The sequence below is a fragment of the Macrobrachium nipponense genome, chromosome 17 (genome assembly GCF_015104395.2).
Source record: "Macrobrachium nipponense isolate FS-2020 chromosome 17, ASM1510439v2, whole genome shotgun sequence".
In the NCBI taxonomy this organism is placed as follows: domain Eukaryota; kingdom Metazoa; phylum Arthropoda; class Malacostraca; order Decapoda; family Palaemonidae; genus Macrobrachium; species Macrobrachium nipponense.
Genome location: NC_087210.1, coordinates 51,663,376 through 51,684,425, shown reverse-complemented (window position 1 = coordinate 51,684,425; position 21,050 = coordinate 51,663,376). Strand labels below are relative to the sequence as shown.

Below are 21,050 nucleotides of genomic sequence, written 5' to 3'. Positions count from 1 at the left end.
GCATTAACTTTCCGCTTTTAGCTTCCATCAACTGCTCAATGACAGTTATTAACCAACAGCACTGTTATTGCAGATGAAAGAGAGTGAGTGACTGTTTGACCAATACCATTGGAATACTTGTATTTTGGGAATATGACTTTCTTAGTTTTGGTGTGCTATAAGGTATTGCAAGGATGTTTTTTAGTGTTCTTTAGCATATCAGTTGAGGGCAGTGGGTATCATGCTTGCAGCATGCTGCTCTTGTTGGGTGCATTACCCTAGCCTTTGCTTGCTTCATGTCAGCTACAACTGCTACTGATGATGTGTGATCACTTTTGTGGTGCATAGAGCACTTGTCTCAATTGCTGCACTATTTTCACCTTTCCATCAGGCTTGTACTGCATTACTTCTCTGTAGTACATGGTGACTTTTGTTGGGATTGCCAAAATATTTCAAAATGTTTTGTGCTGATACTACATCTGTTAACTAATGGAAAAGATAGTAAATATATAGCTTGTGTAGCTTTTGAACAGACATGTCTTATTAATCCCTCCTAGTGTGCTTTTGGTTATGCAATCATTCACATGTTTTGAGAAGACTGACAACATGAATGTTAAAAGCCCTTCCCAATAAAAGCATCACATTTCTGTTTTCTTTGATTTAGAGACAGCTTTTGATGTACTGTAGTGAGAGGGGGAACTCCCTATGTATATCAGATTTTTCATAAAAAATTGCAGATTCAGAGTGAAAGTGAGCACATTTTCATCTTTTCACAAACAGGAGTTCCACGGGCATATTCTAAGTATAACATTATTTGCAATGTAATTTCACAAGATTTAGTCAGAGTATATAATATAATGATTAGGTTCATGTAAATTTTTTGTAAGGATTATCTGGTACTGGTGACTGACTGTTAGGATTCATGTCTTATAAGGAGTTGAGACGAGATGAAGAGAGAGAGAGAGAGAGAGAGACGAGATGAGAGAGAGAGAGAAGAAGAGAGGGAGGATGAGAGAGAGGAGAAGAGTTACATAAAAATAATTGACCTGCTAATTGCAATACTCCCCCCACCTGTCATATTAACTTTACATTTGTTCCTACACAATATACAAACCCTCGTTCCTTTACATAAAGAATTACTTTCAGCGTAGGCTGGAATACGGCCGTTAAATTCTTGAATAAGGTGGTTAGGCAGTAACTACTGTCTGGTAGGTGGGTAGGCCCACCTGCCTGGGTGTAAAAACTCCACTTTGCTTTCAGCCAACTTCCGATGAAGACGTATGTTTGTGAGCTGTTGCTGACTAGCCATTAATTACGATTTGCCCGGTGGGATCCTTAATTTGTTATTTTGAATGAATATATATACTGTGTTTGATATTAAAAATTAATTTACTTTAATAATTAATATGCAAACCCACCCTTATTATATATTTTTGACCTTTAACATTAGGACGAGAGATGTATTAAAACAAGATTTACTCTTACGCTTTGGAAATTACTGAGGGGAACTTTGGAGGTTTGTACTTTGTTTATTCTGGTATTTCCTCTTCTCTTTCATCCATTTGGTAGCTTATCAGACAACGGAGAGGGTGTGTGGTGTTGATGTTTAAGGGATCTCCTCTCATTTCGGAGGGCAATGCCCTTGGATGCAAGAGGAGTATCCTTTTTTTTTTTCCAATCATATTTTCTTTATTTCACAGGCTGACAGTGGTGATAGTTGATTATGCAGTAGATGGTTGGATATCTCTTCATGTTGACCATCCTAACCTTGGAATTGTACTTGTGACTTGTAGCATGCTGCGATGTTGGTCCTCTAGTGTGTGTACTGCTCCCCTGCTGGAAATCATATTCATTTGCTGCTGCTATCCTGGAGTTTCGTCACTGGACAAAGCCTTTGCCACTGCCCTGTGATTATTAACTATTTCTGCTGGTTAATGTACCTCATCCTGTAGAAGAAGTCTTGCAGAATTTGGAGAAGTCAAGGAGGAAGAGAGCTTGTCAAGTGTCTTTATCTTCCTCTTCAGAATCATCATATTTTCTTCAATCTCCACCCCTTCGACTTCTAAGGCTCCCTGCCAAAGAGGGAGAAGGTAGTCTCTCTCCCTAAGAAGTCTTGTCACAGGACTTCTTAGGGTCAGCCTCCTTGAGCTCAGGAGGCAGTTGGGTCTTCTGCTGGCTCGCCCATTCCATTGCCTGTTCCTTCAGGAACTGGAACCGTCACGCTGTCCCCAAGGCTCAGCGTGTTAGGAGCCATAGAAGTGCAAACTTCGGTTCGCACTTCTGCTGCTAGTCCTAGAGGTTCTGCTCTTAAGACTAGTTCTGTGTTGGGCGCTCGTTCACAAGTTTTCCCAAGTGTATGTAAATCCACAGATTCGCATGCATCCAGAGTTGGTGACGCTGAGTCTGCTCACTGTCACGACTCGGGCACAGAGTGGCAGAAAGGAGTGAGTTGCTCAGGTGACTCACGCCTTGCCGGTGATCGCTCTCACAGTGATTGCTTGGTACCCAGGGTTGATGTGACGGTCTCGCGGGACTGTGCACACAGTGAGATCGGTAGTGGGTCCCCCATTCAGTCCTCTTGAGAGGTTTTGACCTCGACGAGGACTTGGACGCATCGGAGGACAGTACTGGCCCTCTTCAGTCAGGTGCTGGCTCAACCCCACCCAGACCACAACTACGTTCATGTGGTCTCAGTGGTGGTGAAAATTTCTCCTGCTGTGCCAAGTTTTGTAACCCTCCTCGGGAAAGCATTTTTCAAGGACGATAATGCTTTCCTAGGCTCACGTCGTGGCCATCACCAGAGGTTGATGGCTGCCTGCGGGCCGTGACTGGCTTCTACTATGGAGGAGTTATGGAGTTCCATTTGACAACGTCTGTGAGAGAGAGAGAGAGAGAGAGAGAGAGAGAGAGAGAGAGAGAGAGAGAGAGAGGGTAATTGCTGTATGGATAGCTAACAACTGAATTGGCTGTTGGTGAGTGCTGGGATGTCTGCTGGTGCAGCTGGAGTTAGCTGTTAGAGTTCTGTATTTGGAGTTTTTTTTGGTGAATCTTTGGTCAGTCTTGGGTTAGAACCTGTGACAGTCAGTGGTGTCGAGAGCTATTCGTTGAAGGCCTTGATAGTCAGCTGAGTTGTGTGTTTTTGTTTGTTGTTTGCTTAGAGTTGTTGTGCCTGTGCTGTTGTCTTTGTTGTTGCTGTGATTTCTTGGTGTTGTTAGTGGATGTGTGTGTGTGTTGCCTTTTCGTGTTTTTTTGTGTGTTAGTAATTGTTTGTGACAGTGATCTTGTGTTGTGGTTGAGCTCCTTGTTGTTTGCTGGGTTGTGGTTGTTCTTTGGTTGTTTGCTGTGTTGTTGAGTTGGGGTTGTGTTCCTTGGTTAATGTTGTGGTTCTTGGGTGTTGTGTTGTGTTGTGTTGTGTTGTTGGGTTGTGGTCCTTGGTTATTGTTATAGTTGTGGGGTTGTGGTTTTTGGTTTTTGTCTTGTGGTTGTTGGTGTTCTAGTGACCTCGACCAGCGGACGGCACAGGATAGCCCACAGTATCTGGAGTAGTTGGTAAGTAAATGTGTTTTGTGTTTTTGTGTGTGTGTGTGTGTGTGTGTGTGTAGGTATAGGTCAATTGTCCTGCTTGTATTCTGTAGTGTGAAGAGGAAAGTGTGACTGAGGGTGGGTTTGGCAGCTGGAGTGATGAGGTTTGTGGGGGCGATTTTGCCTGCTTGCTTTTAAGCTTGTGATCCCGCCACATTATTTTTTGGTGCCCGAACAGGGACTGTTGGTATGGCAGATGCAGGATGATTGGGGTATTGAGTTTTGTGATTGGTGGAGAAAGTGAGGATGGAAGGGTTGAAGGAGATAGAGAGGCTAAAGGAGGAGCTGAGGTTGGCGAGGGAAGCTAAGGTAAGGTTGGAAGTGGAGAATGGGAGTTTGAGGGTAGAGTGTGAAGAGCTGTAGAGCGAGTTAGAGGAAATGAGAGGAATGCTAAGAAATGCGAAAGTGGAAATCAAAGAAGAGGTGAAGGGAGCGGAAGAGAGAATGGTTGAGAAAATGGATGAAAAATTCGGGGTAATGATGAATGCAGTGCAAGAGATGATGCAGGAAATGATGAAGGGATTCATGGGAGAGGGTGCTATAGGAGGTAGGCCTACTGGGTCTTGTGATGGGCCAGGAGTGGTAAAGAAAGTGAAAGAGCGAGTGGATGAAATAACGAGTGACGAAGGTGATTTGGTTGTGATAAGTAAGGGAAAGAAGGTAAGACACAGGATAAGGATAAACCCGAGGACAAGAATAAGAAGGGGGCTGAGGAAAAGAAAAGACCAAGAGAAAGAAGGTTAGTAAGGGTGATGGACAGGATGAGACTAGGACTGAATATATTGGGGAAGGGGCTGAGAGTGATTTAGATAGTGGTGAGTGGAAACAGGTTGGTAGAAAGAAGGGTAAGAGCGTAATCAGGAGTATGGATGTGAGTATGGAAGTGGATTCGCTGTATTTGGAAGAGGGAAAGAAGGGTCAGAATAGAAGTGGCGAAAGTGAGAGTGAGAGTGAGCAGGAAGCACGAAAGGCTGTGTATATGAGAGAGGTACCCCAGTGTGCACAATGAGGAATAAGGTAGTAGGGACATAGGGGACTTTTTTAGGGAATATGAGAGGTATTGTGAGGCAAAGTATGGGGATAACAAGAGAGGTAGCTTTTTGACAGGATTTTTGTTGAGTATGTATGGGGTAATGATGAGTGTAGGGAATGTGCCGTATGAGTGTGAAAGCTAGGATTGTAGAACAGGCAAAGAGGATAAAGAGTAGCGTTAGATATAGGGGAAAGCAAGATTTTGAAGAGGCAAGAATGAATGTTGGTGAGTCGTTTTCAATGTATGTCTGTAGGTTAGAAACATTAGCTAGGAAAAAGTTTGGGGATGAAGGGATAAATGAGTGTAAGAAATTAGTGCGGAAGTTGTTGGCGACTGTGCCTGAGAGTGTATGAGAGTTTATGAATCTGAAACGTAAGGAGAAATGAGATGGACAAATGAAAGGTTGACGTGGAACGACATTTTAGAAATAGTAGAGGATTACGAGCTAGGTAGGTGTATGAAAGAGAGTAGAAGTGTTAGTGTTAGGACGGAAGTAGCTGGGGTTGTACCAGAGTTTAAGAGCTATAGGGAGGCAGTTTTGGAAGGGCCGAGGCGAATGGCAGAGCGAGTGGTAGATAGGAGCATTGGGCAAGTAATGTGAGTGTAGTTAGCCCTAAAAGAGATAGGAGTGCGAGTGTTGGAAGAGTAGGGTTAGTTAGTTGTGAGCAAGAGCAGCAGTGTTATAGATGTGGTAAGTCAGGACACAGGAAGAATGAATGTCGGTGGGTGTTAGGAGTGTGCTTCGGGTGTGGGTAATTGGGGCATTTGGTGAGCGAGTGTAAGAAAGATAGGGATATTAAATGTTATAGGTGTGGACAGGCAGGGCACATAGCTAGTGGATGTCGGGTTACCTGTATGAATGTGGTTTGCGGCAACTGTGGGAAGAATGGGCATTATGTTAGGATGTGTAAAGAACAGCGTGCGAAGTGTGTTGAATGTGGAATGGAAGGTCACGTGGCGAGTGTGTTGTTGGGTTGTGGTCCTTGGTTGTTGTGTTGTTGTTATAGTTATGGGGTTGTGGTCTTTAGTTGTGTTGTGGTTTTTGTTTTCTGTCTTGTGGTTGTTGGTGTTCCAGTGACCTCGACCAGTGGACGGCACAGGATAACCCGGAGTATCTGGAGTGGTTGGTAAGTAAATGTGTTTTGTGTTTTTTTTTTTTTTTTTTTTTTGTAGGTATAGGTCAATTGTCCTGCTTGTATTCTGTAGTGTGAAGAGGAAAGTGTGACTGAGGGTGGGTTTGGCAGCTGGAGTGATTAGGTTTATGTGGGGGCCATTTTGCCTGCTTGCTTTTAAGCTTTTGATCCCCCCACACTACCAGTTCTGCTAGCAAGGTGTACAAGAGTGTCCAGTCTTTCTCACCTATTCCTCTACTTCCTATGGCTACACCGAGAGGGGCGAGGTGAATAGAAGGAATGCTGCAGAGTGCTCTCCATAGGGTTCAGCGTCAGGGGACTATGAACCTGGAAGAATCTTAGGGTCCAACCAGACCTATGTCCACATCATTGAGGAAGGATCTTTTGTCAAATCTGGAGACTATGTTCTCCCTGGTTTTTTCTGTCCTTTGGACGGATTTCAATTCGCAGTCCCCTGTGTGTTCTTGTGTTTTGAGAGCCTCAAGTGTATAGTCGGTTGAATTGTACTCTCATTCCAGTCTTAAATGCTTGCATTTAGGATTGGTTTTTATGTCCTTTCCTCCTTGATTTCTACAGGAGTCAAGGAGGGACCCCACCCTGATGATCGTTTGACGAAATTCAGGGGTCTCGCAGACTGCTTAAATTCTTAGAAATTTCTAGCACTCTCCGAGTGTTTTGGTCTTCTATAATCTGCAAACACTCGGGTGAGACGAGAATTCCTGATAATTGTTACTCGGGCGAGACAGACATCACCGGTAACTGTTATTACGAAAATTGGGAGTCTCGCTAAACCATTAAATTCCTCAGAATTTCTGGCGTTCACAGAGTGATTTGGTTTTCTGTGATTTCCAAATACTCGTGGGCAGTGGGCATTCCCGATAATTATCACAATAATTGGGAATCTCGCCAAGCGCCTGGATCCCTTGGTTTCGCTGGCGCTCACCGAGTGCTCGGCTTCATCATATTGCTGAGTACCAGGGCGAGGCAAAGCATACCCGATTATTGTTTTACAAGAGTGGGGTTTTCTCACTGAACATGGGAATTCTTACGACCTCTAGCACTTGCCTAGCGCTCACTACTATGAGTGCTTGGATAGCGAGACAAGCCTTTACCAGTACAGATGAATTTACTCTTCAGTCTGGTTTGGAGTTATGCAGAGCTTGGAACTGCGGAACTGCATGCAACACCTTCTAGGTGAATGGTTAAGTACCATCCTTATGTCTAAGGTCCTTAACACATAGGACAGCAGACACAGAATCTCTCATTCTTCTTCTTGGAGATTTGGCCTCAAAGGAGAACAGTTAATTGGGAAGAAGTGATAGTTCTTTGTTGACGATTACCACTCATAATTATGTAGTGGTGATCTGCTCAGCTCACTTGACTCAGCTCGACCAAACAGCTCTGCCGAGCCGAGTGCTCACCTCTAATAAATGAACTCTCTGTTCTTGATTGGTACGGTTCCTTGTCATGACATAGCACCCTCCCTTCCCATGTTGCAGCGAGTTTTTCATGGGGGTCATCGTCTTTCGTCATCGTCATCTGACACCTCCTAACATTCCTCTTTGAAGACTTCCACAGCCTAAGAAGAGGAAGGTAATTCTCCACCCCCTAAGAAGTCTCTCCTCGAGACTTCTAAAGGTCTGCATCCTTTCCCTGGGGAGGGAGCAATTGGCTGTCTCTTCAGCTTACCTGCTCCTTCCAGAGCGGGAACCTGGACACTATCCCCAAAATATAGTGTCTCGGGAGCCCCAGGAGTTCGAACCCAGGTTTGTTCTCCTGTCTCTGGTTCCAAGGGTGCTGCTCATGGAACCAGGGCTGCATCGGGTATTCTTATATGGGTCTCTCCAAGTTTACAACCTCCAAGGGGGGTTGTACATCCACAGTCAGTGATAGGTAGTCTTCTCTCCATCATGGTAGTGCCACAAAGCGAGAGAAGGGACCAAGCGGCGTTGGTGGCTCGGACATGGCTATTTCTTGCCAGCTTTTATTGCATTCAACTCCAGTCAACTTTTGCTTACATTCGCGCTAACAAAATGGTTGTAGGAAATGAATGCTTCACTTAACAGAGTGTGAACATTGCAAGTTCAGAGAAGAGCGGGCAAGAACAGTCAATCCTCCTCTCTTTTTTGTTGTTGTTTATTTCCTGGTTACATTGGTACGAACAAGGAAATAAGATGAATTCTATGGAGTCTGCTCAAGAGTTTGAATCCTTGAAACTATGTTTTTGGTTGTCTTAAGATCTTACTGAACATACGTCAATCTGTTCAGAATGGATAGCACCGAGAGGTTTGAACAGCTGTCTAGTGCTACTGTTTTTGGAACAACCGGTTCAGCTTGAACTGGTTGTCTTTGGTGTCCTGTTATCTCCGTAGAAGTCTCCCTTTGGGTCAACTTCACCTTCGCTCACTTCATTAGAGAATGAAGGAGGTCTGCTTCCAATCCTTATTCTTGTCTCTTGAATGAAGAAGAATTAGGCTGGAGTGCGATTTACAGGAACCTACGGATATACTAGTAGTATATTTCTCTTGTGACATGCTTCTGTTATCAGTTGCATCGTCTGAGTAATAGGCGCATATCTATAAGTTAATTCTTCTGGTATGTGACCAAGACGAATAGTACCTTCTCTTAATTAGCCTGAAACTCAGGACAGCCTTTCAGGCCTCCCAAGAGTTTCCGGTTTTGATTTCGAGATAATTAGTGGTATTGTTTCCCAACAACACCACAGCATTTGCATTATCACCGAACAAGAGGGTTTTCTTCCCTCACATTTTGGTGAAATGCAGATGGTCATGTGTATCGTTTTTGCTCTCGATGGTTCTCGCTGAACGCATTCCATCATAGAATGCACGACCAGCAACTCAGTATAAGGAGTCAAGCAAGTGGTAGAATGCCCTCTCTCTGAGATTCAGTTTGTTTTAGTATTGTTTTTCTTCTGTCAAGGATTAACTACAAATTTAAATATCTCTGCCCGTCAATCACAGACTTAGGTCTTAGTTGGCTTGGAATTCTTGCATAAGGCCCATGTCTCATGCTCCACACTTGCTGTTGGAAGAATTTTCAGACAGAGATGTATCTCATTAGACTATTTATCATCTTTCTGTTTACCCCATGATATAACAGAAGTCTGTAGCCTAGTCTTCTGTTCCATCGAACCTGCCCCATCGGCTGTGTGATGACGTAGAAAGATTTTCTTCAGACATTTTTGACTTTTGTCTTATATACATTTTCTAATTAGTAAGGTGTTCATTTATTCTTTGTTCACCCTGAATTGAAAATGAATAACGGAAGACTTCACCTGTTCCCTGCCTGACTAGCTCTGCTTCCAAAGTAAATAGAAAATTCCTCCCTGATCCAACCCACTAGAAGCTGTTCTTCAGGCATTACAATCCCTGTATTTTCATTACTGAAAGTCTATCCGCTTTCATTGCAAGCTCCAACTTTCTCCCTGAGCAGCAATGAAATAGTGGAATAGCTTTTTCAGTTCTTTGTCATACACCAGGGATTAGAGCCATCTTCACTGGTTGGTGTCATCGATGGGACTTTTTCTGTGATCAGAATCGTGAGAGTTTACCTCTCTCGATTCAACTGTGAAGATGTAGGTCCACATTAACCTTAGTCATTTTTTAATTACTATAGTATTGTCTCTCCTTGGTTGAAATTCAACTACTGATGAGAAACTTGTCTTGCCATCACACGGACCTTGGTTGTGGTTTGTTGTGCTGGGTTTGAGTTGTTGTATGATTTGTCGTGTTGTTTTCAAGCTGTTGGTATTTGTTTGTGTAGTGATTGGGGTGTTGTTTTTTGAGTTGTTGTATGGTTTTGGTGCTTGTCTGCCTTGGGTAGTGAAATTTAGCGGTTGTTATGTCTCGAAGACTAGCCTATATCCGGTGGACAGCACAGTGCCTAGCCCTGAGTATCTTGAGTCTGAGGTGAGTACATGTGTTTGTGTGTTCTGTATTTTGGTAAACCAATTGTCTTGCGTGCATTTAGTAACATGAAGAGGAAAGTGTGGCAGAGGGAAAGTTTGATAGTCAGTACAACTAAAGTAACTGTGGGGAGATTTGCTTGCTTGTGATCCTGTCACATCATTACTTTGTCCTATTGGTGTGTTACTGTACCTGGGAAGGATTGACACTCTTCATTGAGTGTCGTTACCTTTATCCTCTGAAGACTGTCAATGCAGAAGTGTCTGATGACACATCTTTCTGAGTCTTACGAGATTGTGAGAGATGAGAGACTTCTCCGCAGTTGGATACGTCCAGTGGCTGGGTACATATCATCCCTTTGAGTTAAAAACACTAGGAAAGGATATTTTCATACACATTTTGTAATTACAGTTACATTATTATTACATATTATTATTATTTAATCTTATTAATATTTGAAAACATTAATAAACATATTTATTTCTTTAAAATACTATTACATACAAATTTTGTAATTAGTTATATTATTGAACCAAACAAAAACCTCTTTCAGTTTTCTTCTGAAGCTGGAAAAAGAAACCCACAAAATTACTGATTATAACTTGTTTACTTGTAAGTATTCACATATTATTTTACTCGACACTCGAGTACTTTCATGCGCTGTCTGTGGCCCTTTCTCAAAAGATGTGTAGGTTGTCAAACTGGGTCAAGGCAGCAGATATCGGTGTTGCAAATGTCTTAGCCAGAGAGAGGGAGAATTGGCAGTTCTGCCAATATGTATAACACTGTTTTGGTGGCATTGGCGCTTGAGCCCTTTGATTTTAAGGCCCTCATGTATATAAAAGGCTAAAAAAAATTTGTTTTTTAACATACTCATTTATATAAACCCATTTCTAGTCTTCATGAATCATATAGGGTAAAAAGTTTTTATCTTCGTAACACACCATTAAAGACTTCATTCTCAGATTCAAAGGTCATCATCAGCTGGCTGAATAGCCACATTGTGCTTTGGTTTCAGTACATTACTAGGTTAATTATATTGTTTGCTTATTGCATATTTAGGGACTTTTTCATAAATATACCTTAATAGGCTTTCTCAGATATGGCTGCATTAACTTTTTAACAATTTATATAAATATTTTGCCAATAGTTCATGAATAAGTTCATTTATGACAAAAATGGCTGGCTGTAGAGTATTTTCAACATATGTATACCCTTTGCATTTTAGATACGTTCATTATGAAGTGGATTACTCGGGAGTATCGGAACAGCAGCAGCAAGATCAGACTGGGTCGTTATTGCTGACCCTCAGTCGACCTCGACAGGAGGAGAGAACCATCCTTTTCCCTCCTCAGTGGATACAGTGTGACTTAAGATTTTTGGATTTCTCCATTTTGGGTATGGTTTTATTGCTATAAAATTTCTAACTGAATCAGTAGCTAGTTGATGTTTTGTTCTATAATCTTTTAGTTGTTTCATAAGAAACCTGTCAATAATATAGAGCCTTAACTCTCAGTCCGAAACCTATAATGTGCACTCTTGTGCTCCATAGACAGAAGCACTGTATAGTTAGGAGCAACTGCTCATGCATATAAGCCTGTGACCCATCATTAGGTAGTAACTATCATCCTCACTTTTGCATGTCTTGGGACTGGACACAGTTGCAAAAATCTCCTTAGCTTTATTGTCTCATGTTTGGAAAATTTTTACTCATTTTAATTCAGTTCTGATTAATTCCTTTACAGGTTGTATCTTGTTTGTTTCCTGAAAGTAGTCTGCATTATTTTTTGTATGTTTATTAAATGTAACCTTTCTTTGCTTTGTGTAGTTAGTATAATTAAGTGTTTTGGTTTTTGGTATTTGATTTATGGAATTTAGGCTTAAAAGTTGAGCACTTTGGCAACTTCAAACATTTGGTGATAAAGACAGCAAAAAGAGGTAGTTTGAGTGGTTGGACAGCAGGATAAGGAGACCTAGAAAATACATGAGATGAAGCATAAGGGTGAAGTTGCAACTGGGAGAAAACCTTTCGGGAGTTTGGCCAGGAAATTTGAAGAAAAAAATTGGATTGGAAGTAAAGTAAGAAGCTAAGAAGTGGGTGCAGCTAGCAGGTGATGGGTCAATGAAAACATTAATGCCACTAACCCCATGTGGGGTGGTTTTGTTTGTAGAGAATGCGATACAAATTTTATTTATGATATATTATTGCTTTCTTCTTTGTTTACCACCGTGTGAGCTGGAAGTAAACTATTGTTTTGGCCTGGTATCAATGACTTCTTAATGAGCTGTTATGTCTAAATTTTACTTTTGTGTAATTTTTACTTATTAACATGCAGAAGGGGAAGTTCTGCATCTACATATTTATATTTTGTCTGTTAATATATGCATTTGTTGTTCCATTGTAAAATTTTGTGTCATTAACTAGAAAAATATGTACGGTATTATTGCATTATTTGCATATAGTAGGTATCACTAAAATTTGTAAAGATTTAGCAGTTATGTCTATTGCATTTCATGTCCTTGTTGAAGATGGACTATATGGACCTCCACTGCTGTGTTACACTTTATAGCCTAGCAGTGCATTCTTGGTCACACCTTTGATGTTTACTAGGTCAAACCTGCTTTGAGAAACAAATCAACAGATGAAGTAACTGTGCAAATATATTTAAAAATAAATCTCTACAGAGGGCTTTTTAGAATCTTTACTGGTTCTCAAAAGCTCCCTATAGAGATTTATTTTTAAAGTGTTTCGTGCTCTGTTGCTGCATTTTAATTGCTTCTACAGTGCTTCTTCCTGTTACCTTGCATACTGCACTGATAGCTGCTTTTGCAGGTCTGGCTCTACCTGTTATTTCTTCAAGGTCACTTCCTTACATTTTCCCAATTGTTATGACCATGTTAGCTCCTGTGATATTAACTGCTCATACTAGATTTTCAACATATCTCTTCAACTATGTCCTTTCATTATGGGCATGGCTTTTGCTGTACCTACTATGTTTATGTTGCCTGTTGTGCGATCTGCTCTTGCTTTGCCCTTTACTTTTGCTTTAAAACTTTTGCTTAATCTTATAGTTGCTACTGTTCCTCCAACACTGCCAATGTCTTCATCCACTGCCCCGTGGCCATCACCAAAGGAAGTGATTGAAGAGTAGTGTAACAAGCATAGGGGACACATCAGGCACTGCCAGTACATGAAATGTGAAATGTTGAAAATCCTCATGTCTTTATTATCATAGCAGGTGCTCCTTCTTTTGTTTATTACCATTCTGGAAGTTGCTCCTGGTGACTTAAAGAGTACTCCACTGGACATTTGCAAAGGCTGTGATTCTCAACTGCTTGACCTCCCACCTAACTGTGATTCATGATTGATGGTTGTATTATGGAACTAATTATTGAGTTTTAAACCTAACACTGGATCATATTCTTTTTTTTATATGAATCAATGAGAATGGATACTATCCACCCATGGGTCATAGGCAGGCATGCTTGAGCAGTTGCTCTTGGCTATTCTGCTTCTTTCATCCTCAACAGATAAGGATACTTGTGCCACAGAAAATTCAGACTAGAAATGAGTGTTGAATGTGATTATGTTTTTTTTATATAAAAAAATAAGTAGGAAAAAGGGATTTTGACGTAGGAAAAATCTATTTCTGGGTGATTGGCTCGTGTCGCCCTATGAAATATCCTTAAGTTCATTATTTCTAGGTAAAATTATCCTAAAATTACCAGAGAAAAAATAAAATCAAGAAAATGTCAGTAAAACTGACTCGCTCACTCTATAAAAGAAGTGTCGGTATGGAAATAGGGGCGAGTGGGATCACTACCACGAGTCATTTACCATTTAGACCTTCCAACATAAAATCCCCACCTGAGAGAGCTGATACTAAATGGTAATGCGACCGCTACTACTACTACTACTGACGCCACGCGGAGAGCAGCGCCCCTAGCGGTCATCCTTAATCTATGAACATCTTGTCCTGCAGGGTGGGTAAAAAGAAACAGGGTGGGTTTCATAGGGCGACACGAGCCAATCACCCAGAAATAGATTTTTCCTACGTCAAAATCCCTTTTCTGGCTCAGCTCGTGTCGGCTATGAAATAGTACCAGAGAAACAGACAATATGGCAATAAAACGGACAAAATTGTGAAACCAAATAGTAAAAGACTGGATATAATATAAGTGAATCAAGACTCATTACAGTATACTAACAATAGTACTTAAAACTAGCTTATACTAAAAAATGGTACATAAAGTACTTAAAATTAGCTTATACTAGACATGGTGATACATAATAGTGTAATGGTAAATAGAACAATATACAATGATTCACTAATTTAAATATTTACAAAATATACAAACTCATTGTGTTCTACCCTAGCATAAAAATAAGGGTAGAAGCACTGAAGTACATTATATGTACACAATGTGGATGCCCCTAGCATAAAAATAAGGGGCATTCCACCAATACGATCCTAGCGGCTAAGGCTAGAGTATCACGAAGAGCATGGCAATAGGGTGAGGCATGTTGGACGAGGTAGGTAGAAAAGAGACCTGGATCTATACTACAACTACTGTGCAGTATCAGGAGAAACAATGTTTCCCGCTGCTACTGCTGAAAATTTTAAAGATTCCAAGGACTTCAGGTAATGACGTTTAAAGACTGTCGGTGATTTCCATCCAGTATACTTTTTAAGATCCTCAAAATTCATATGTTGGAAATAATTAATTGAGGTGGCTACTCCTCTGATATCATGTGCTTTAGGAAATGATTCAGGGTTGGCTTGTTTAATGAAGTAAAGGATCTGTTGTCTGATTCCTTTCACTGATAAAGTGCCACCTTTTTCTCTCGTAAAGAGAGGACCTGAGGATCTAGAGGATGTACGAGATAGAAAGGCTCTTAAAGTTGATACTGGGCAAAGAGAAGGATCTTGCGGAAGTGGGATAACTTTCCAAGGGGCTCACCTTGCAAGAGGATCCTGGTTTTTAGCTAAAAAACTGCGGTCGGGGGAAAGTAAGAACTTCTCCTGAGGGGAGAAATTCTACATGACCCGCATCTCTGGATAGAGCCGACAGTTCTGAAATTCTGGCTCCTGAAGCCAGGCTTAACAAAAATAACGTCTTCCTAAGTAGCATTATGAATGTGCAAGACGAGTTGTCAGTATCTGAGGCTAGTTTGAGGACATCATTTAAGAACCATGAAACTGAAGTAGGCCTTTGAGAAGGTCTAAGTCTAGCACAGGCTTTGGGAATAGATGTAAAGTAAGATTCCGTTAAGTCTATTTGAAAACCCAACTGAAAGATTTTCTTCAAAGCCGATTTATTAGTAGTAATTGTGCTAGCTGCTAAACCTTTTTCAAATAAGGATCTGAAAAAGGATATAGCTAAGTTAACTGTCATGGTTGTAGTGTTTGATTCTTTCAGGGAAGGATGCTAACTTTTTAACAGCTGAGTCATATTGTCTAATAGTTGACTCTCTTTTATCTGATTCCAAAAGAAAGAGGATGTTTTGTGGATCAATGTTAGCATCTTTTTTAGCCGCAAACTTCATGAAGTCCATAAAGTTAGGGTCTGAAGAATTCCTGAGGAAGCGAACACAGTCCTCATTTGTACTGATTGCGACAACTTGGGATTGGGAATCCGTTGAGGTCGGAGACCCAATTCCAGAAGCAGAGGATACCAGTTGCTTTTTGGCCAATCTGGAGCGATCAGAGCTACCAGTCCCTTGAAAGTCCTCAGCTTGCTCAGAACTTTCAAAAGAAGATTCACTGGAGGAAAAATGTAGATTTTCTTCCATTGATTCCAGTCCAACGACAGGGCGTCTGTGGCATAAGCCAGAGGGTCCAGGTTGGGGGCCACATAGCAAGGGAGCTTGTGGTTCGCTTGTGAGGCGAAGAGATCTACCTGGAGACCTGGGATTCTCTGGCATATCCACTCGAATGACCTGCCGTCCAGGGACCATTCTGACTCCAGAGGGACTGACCGGGATAGTGCGTCCGCTATCACATTTCTTACCCCTGCCAAATGAATGGCAGATAGATGCCATTTGTGCTTGTCTGCTAGAGCAAAGATGGCTATCATGACATGATTCACGTGTTTGGATTTGGACCCTCCTCTGTTGATGCAATGTACTACCACTGCACTGTCCAAAACTAGTCTTAGATGAGACTTCTTTGGGGGAAGGAGTCTCTTCAGAGTAAGAAATACTGCCATTGCCTCCAGAACGCTTATGTGGAGCTGGCGGAATTGAACGGACCAAGTCCCCTGGACTTGCTTGAATTGAGAATATCCCCCCCAACCGGACAGGGAGGCATCCGTGTGAATGGTTAACACCGGAAGGGGATATTGAAGGGGTACCAATTTGGCAAGATTCTTCACTTTTGTCCATGGACGGAGCTGATTGCGAAGGATCTGTGGAATTACTGACAACTTGTCCCGAGATTTGACGTTTGCTCTTGATCGCCAAACTCTATTTATATCTTTCAGTCTTGCTTTCAGGAGGATGTCTGTCACTGAGGCAAACTGAAGGGAACCTAGGATTCTTTCCTGGTTTCTCCTTGACGCTTGTTTGCTTTTGAGAAATTGCCTCACAGACTTGGCTATTTCTTTCCTTTTGACCACTGGAATTGACAGATTGTGGGAGGATAAATCCCATTGGATCCCTAGCCACTGAAAACGAGACTCCGTAGTGAGTCTAGATTTTGTTTGTTTATCTGGAACCCCAGATGTTCCCCAGAAATTGTACTACCTTCTTCGTGGCTTTGAGGCATTCCTCGACCGTTGGTGCCCAGATAAACCAATCGTCGAGGTACGCTGCTACCATTATCCCTTGTGTTCTCAACTGTTGAACTACCACTTCTGCTATTTTCGTGAATACCCTGGGGGCTACGTTCAGACCGAAGGGCATCACTTTGAATGAGAACTTCTGATTTCCTAGTTTGAAGCCTAGGAATGGACGGAAGTGTCTGGCTATAGGGATATGATAGTATGCGTCTGTAAGATCGATAGAGGTTGTGACGGCCCCACGGGGAAGTAAGGTCCGTACCTGCGAGATGGTGAGCATTTTGAACTTGTCGCAACGAATGAAAGAGTTTAGCTTTGACAAGTCTAAGATTACCCTTCTTTTTGTTGAGCCTTTCTTTGGCACGCTGAACAAGCGACCTTGAAATTTTAGATGCTTGACTCTCGCAATAGCTCCTTTCTGAAGGAGTTCCTCCGCATAATCTGTCAACTCCTTTGATGGTATTTGATAGAATGATTTGTTTGGAGGAGGATCTTTGATCCAACTCCAACCCAACCCTTTGGACACGATGCTCTGTGCCCATTTGCTGAACCCCCACCTGTGACGGAAGAGGAACAGCCTCCCTCCTACCTGGGGAGCCTCACTGTTGTTGAGCGGGTTGACCTCCGCGCCCTCCTCTGAAGTGCTTGCCTCTTGCAGCTCTTCCTGTGCCTCGTTGGCGAAAGTGACCTCTCGCTCTGCTCCCCCTAGAAAACCTGTTGAAGGTTGGGTAGGCCTGGCTTTCATACATCGAGTTGAAAGCTGGCGAGACGGTGTATGAGGTCGAGGGTTGATTCTGAGGAGACAACAGGAGAATGGGCTGTGTCTGCTTAGAAGTCGAAGGCTGTCCCTGTTGTGTAACTGGGACGGATTGGACGAAATGATGTTGTTGCTGCTGTTTTTGATAGGGTTGGAATCTCCTACCAGTTTTCTTTAATTTCTTACCAGCAGCAGGGGCGCTCTCTTGCTTCCTCTTGGAAGAGATGCCCCATCTGGCTCTAAGGCTCTGGTTAAGCCTAGCAGCCTCGTGATGCACCTCATTCACAGAAGCTTCTGGGAAGAGGTCCTCACCCCACATGCTGGAAGCTAGAAGTCTATTAGGCTCATGCCTAATAGTTGCCTCCTGCAAAACATGCTTTCGCCAGTTCCTTCTGGCTGAGAAGAAGTCAAAGGCATCGGCTTGAACCGACTGGAGCTGGGATTTAGCCAGTATTTTAAACAGCGGTTCCGTAGCATAGGACAGGGCAGCCATCTCCGTAATGATAAGGGAGTTAAGAGACCTCCCAAATCTGTGCGGGCGGGTCGAATTGTTCTGCCTGAATAAGGCTATCAGGCAGTCTCGGGAGCTTCTCGCCAAACTGATCCATCGCACAGTCTGGCTTCAGCTTACCTACTGAGAAAGTGGCTGGTAGGTTCTCCCACAATTCTCCGAAGGACGGAAAGAGCGAAGATGTTGATTCCGCCTCTCTCAACTGTGGCATGGGCTCGTCTTTAAGGACTGCTTGGAGAGTCGCTTCTACTATCTTAGTAGCGAATGGAAGAGAAGCCTCCTCCTCCGTAGCGAAGATAGTGAAGGGGCTCTTGAATGCCTGGAGTTTGGTATTGGTACAATCCCAATCCTCCAGGCAGTGAACCCATTCCCTCTGTGCGTGATCCCTACTATACAGCACAGTCTCTCTAGAGATCTTATCCTCCCTATTGAGAGCAGTCACCGTAAGCCTAGCATACCCTATGAAAGGCTGAGTCAGTCCGGGGGGGTAGAACTCGAAGTCCTCAATCCTTCTTGTTCCACACTCCGGAATGGAAATCATGCCATCCTTGAAGGGGGCATAAGCTGCCACCCTCCAGGGGTTGGGGATCCATAGAGAAGGCTGGTAGGGATTCATAAGGAGGTAGCTGGAGGAGACCAGTACCTGCCCACAGGGGAGTTCGCTTGAGGGGCCTGAGTGAGGCCAGCGAAGCGGTCATCATGCTCCCTAACTCGGTTAGAGAGGTCTTGTATTGATTGACCAGATTGGTTGATGGTACTAGAAAGTTGAGCAAACATTTGCTCAAACCTAGTACCGAGAGAGCCAACCATCTCTCCCACTTGTTGCAACACTCCTGCTGAGAAAGTGGCGGGATCAAAAGAGCTAGGTCCCGCCACCCCAACAGGAGTTACCGGAGTAGATCCGGTAGATGCCGGAGAAGGCATTGGCTCGGCAGGAGCGCGAACCTTCTCCTTAGAAGCCTTGCTTCTTGAGCTCTTTGAATGGGAAGAGCTAGGCTTCGCTTTCACCGCATCGGCGTAGGATGTCGTAGACTTCCTAGCCGAAGAAGACGATGACTTCTTAGAAGTCGTCTTATGGAGGGTCTTCTGTTCTCTCTGTCCCTTCACCTTCGGGGGTACAGAGAGAGCGGGTGAACGAGAAGGGATCTCAGATCCCGTGAAGCCTTGAAAAGAAGAAGAAGAAGGAACAGGAGAAGAAGATCCAGGAGCGCACAAGGGTAGACCTTGAGCGCCCGACACACCTACCTCAACCAACAAATCCTCCGCACCTACCGCCATAGGCTCAAGATAAGGTCCAGGTTAGCTACATCTGGGACCGGCTCCTGCGTCGAGACGGACCCAAACGCCTGCTGCACCTCCTGCTGAATGGAAGCTATGAGTGGGGCTGCCGAGATGGGGTCCACGTACCCCGTCGCCTTGCCTCCGGGGAAGATCTGGATGGCCGGCTTCTTATCTAACACATAAGGCTGGCCCTTGGCGGCGTTCTTCCTGAAGCCGCCTACCCAAGCTTTCAGGGTTGCTAGGGCGACTTCCTTCACGGCGGCAGCCTGTAAGAGAAGGCGATATGAAGCTTCTAGCGGCGGAGATACGGTTTAAAGGAGCTTAAAACTAAGGGTAAATCATTGATAACAAGAAAAAATGTCCAGGAGTTAACTTACCCCACCCAAAAGCTGACTCACGAGGTCATAGCAGATGGTGCATGCCTCATGGTGCCAAACAATCATCCCGTTGTGGGTAGTGGCACACGGGGCGTGGGTCCTACACTCTTCATGGGCGCAGGGGTCATACAACACAGCGTTACAACCTGGAACCTGGCAGTTGGTAGCCTGTAAGTGGAGAGATACATGAGTATCAGAGTGCACACTTACAGCCTAACATGGACTCCGCTGCATGCCGGAGCATGTAAGTTAGATTAAACTAGTGCTCCGCCGCAATACGTGTGGTTAGCTAGGCGGTTGGTGGGGGTCTGAGGCTTACGCCGGAGACAGGAAAGAGGTTCCAACCAGGAGTGGTGAGGGGCCATGAAACCACGACGGAGAACGACGGAGATAGTACATAAAACTAAAAACCAATAGTCATCGTATCAGTAAGGGTATATCCATAAAGAATGAGGTATAACTCTTTCCATCTACTAGCGGAGTGCCCGGGTAAGGAGCGAGCTCTCCTCCGGTAGCGAAAACCAGGATATAGTAGGCAAGCAATATAGACCACTAGTAAATTCCCACCCCGCCCGCTGGCGGAGCCAGGTGGACCTATAACCGAAGGGGCTCCCGGCTTCAGCGGGCTCCGTCCGTTAAGGTAGGGAAGGGTTGGGAATGGGGAAAACGGGGGGGGAATCCCGGCGTGAACACGGCGGACGAGAGAGAGAGGGGGGTGGCCTACCCCCCCGTCCCTACTACTACCCGCCAGGTAACCCGGTACCCGAGACAAGTGGTCACCCTAGCCCCCAGCTGGTACGGAACTCCTCTGGCCCCCTCGGAGGGAGAGGGAGGTAGGCTACGGTGGTTGTCATGACAACCAAGGAGATCCACCAGACCCCTCCCTACCACATGGTAGGGAGGGAAGGGGGAGGGTAAGGTGCCTAATAAGACACGTGATCGTAGGTGGCCTAGGACGTGATAGCAACACAACCACAGAGGGGCCACGTGAACCAGACTGCACCAACACATGGCACAAGGCACCTAGGCTAGCCTAACACCCTAAATAACACTGATAATAAATAAATACATCGTAAAAGATAGAAGAGACACTTGAGTAAAAGAGAAAGAAGCCCAGGAGGAGGCGAACTGATCCGAAGAACAGTTGACTACTTTGAGCCAGTAGTAGCCGATGAAGAGCAAGAGCTGGGATGCTGGGCCAGAAAAACACAGTATAGCCCTAAATACCAAACTAAGAGATAAAAGGTAAAAGGGATGGGCTGTGTCCTAACTCTAAAAGCGATGTAATAAAACGATGAACGTAAATATAGAGCCCATAAGCATAAGATGTCCCAGTATGGAAGACCGGGAAATCTTAACAACACGAGGCGGCACAAGGCCGCCACGAGTCAACCGGGAGACCGTATATGACCTAAAAAACGGAAAATACTGGTCCCTGGAAGACTGGAATACGAAAAATTATTACTTAGGAGGCACTTAACTTAGCCAAAGCGATTGCAGCACGCTCCATCGTAGATAGAGATAAATCCAAGCGAAAACAACACGAGTGAAAAAAGATGCAACTAGCGTTGTCGAGCTAATGATTAAGGATGTCCGCTAGGGGCGCTGCTCTCCGCGTGGCGTCAGTAGTAGTAGTAGTAGCGGTCGCATCACCCTTTAGTATCAGCTCTCTCAGGTGGGGATTTTATGTT

The 21,050-nt window shown here is 43.8% G+C and overlaps 1 protein-coding gene across 3 annotated transcripts in view; it reads left to right on the top strand.

Annotated features, from left to right (window-relative positions):
- Positions 1-21,050, top strand: part of LOC135196218 (N6-adenosine-methyltransferase subunit METTL3-like) — a 319,120-nt gene that overhangs the window by 189,206 nt on the left and 108,864 nt on the right. For all 3 annotated transcript variants that reach the window (XR_010310348.1, XM_064222859.1, XM_064222858.1), the window contains exon 7: positions 10,882-11,051. Coding sequence is in view for 2 of the 3 variants with exons in the window: in XM_064222859.1 (XP_064078929.1) it covers positions 10,882-11,051 (170 nt within the window). In the remaining variant the exon portion in view is untranslated. The remainder of the gene's footprint in view (positions 1-10,881; positions 11,052-21,050) is intronic.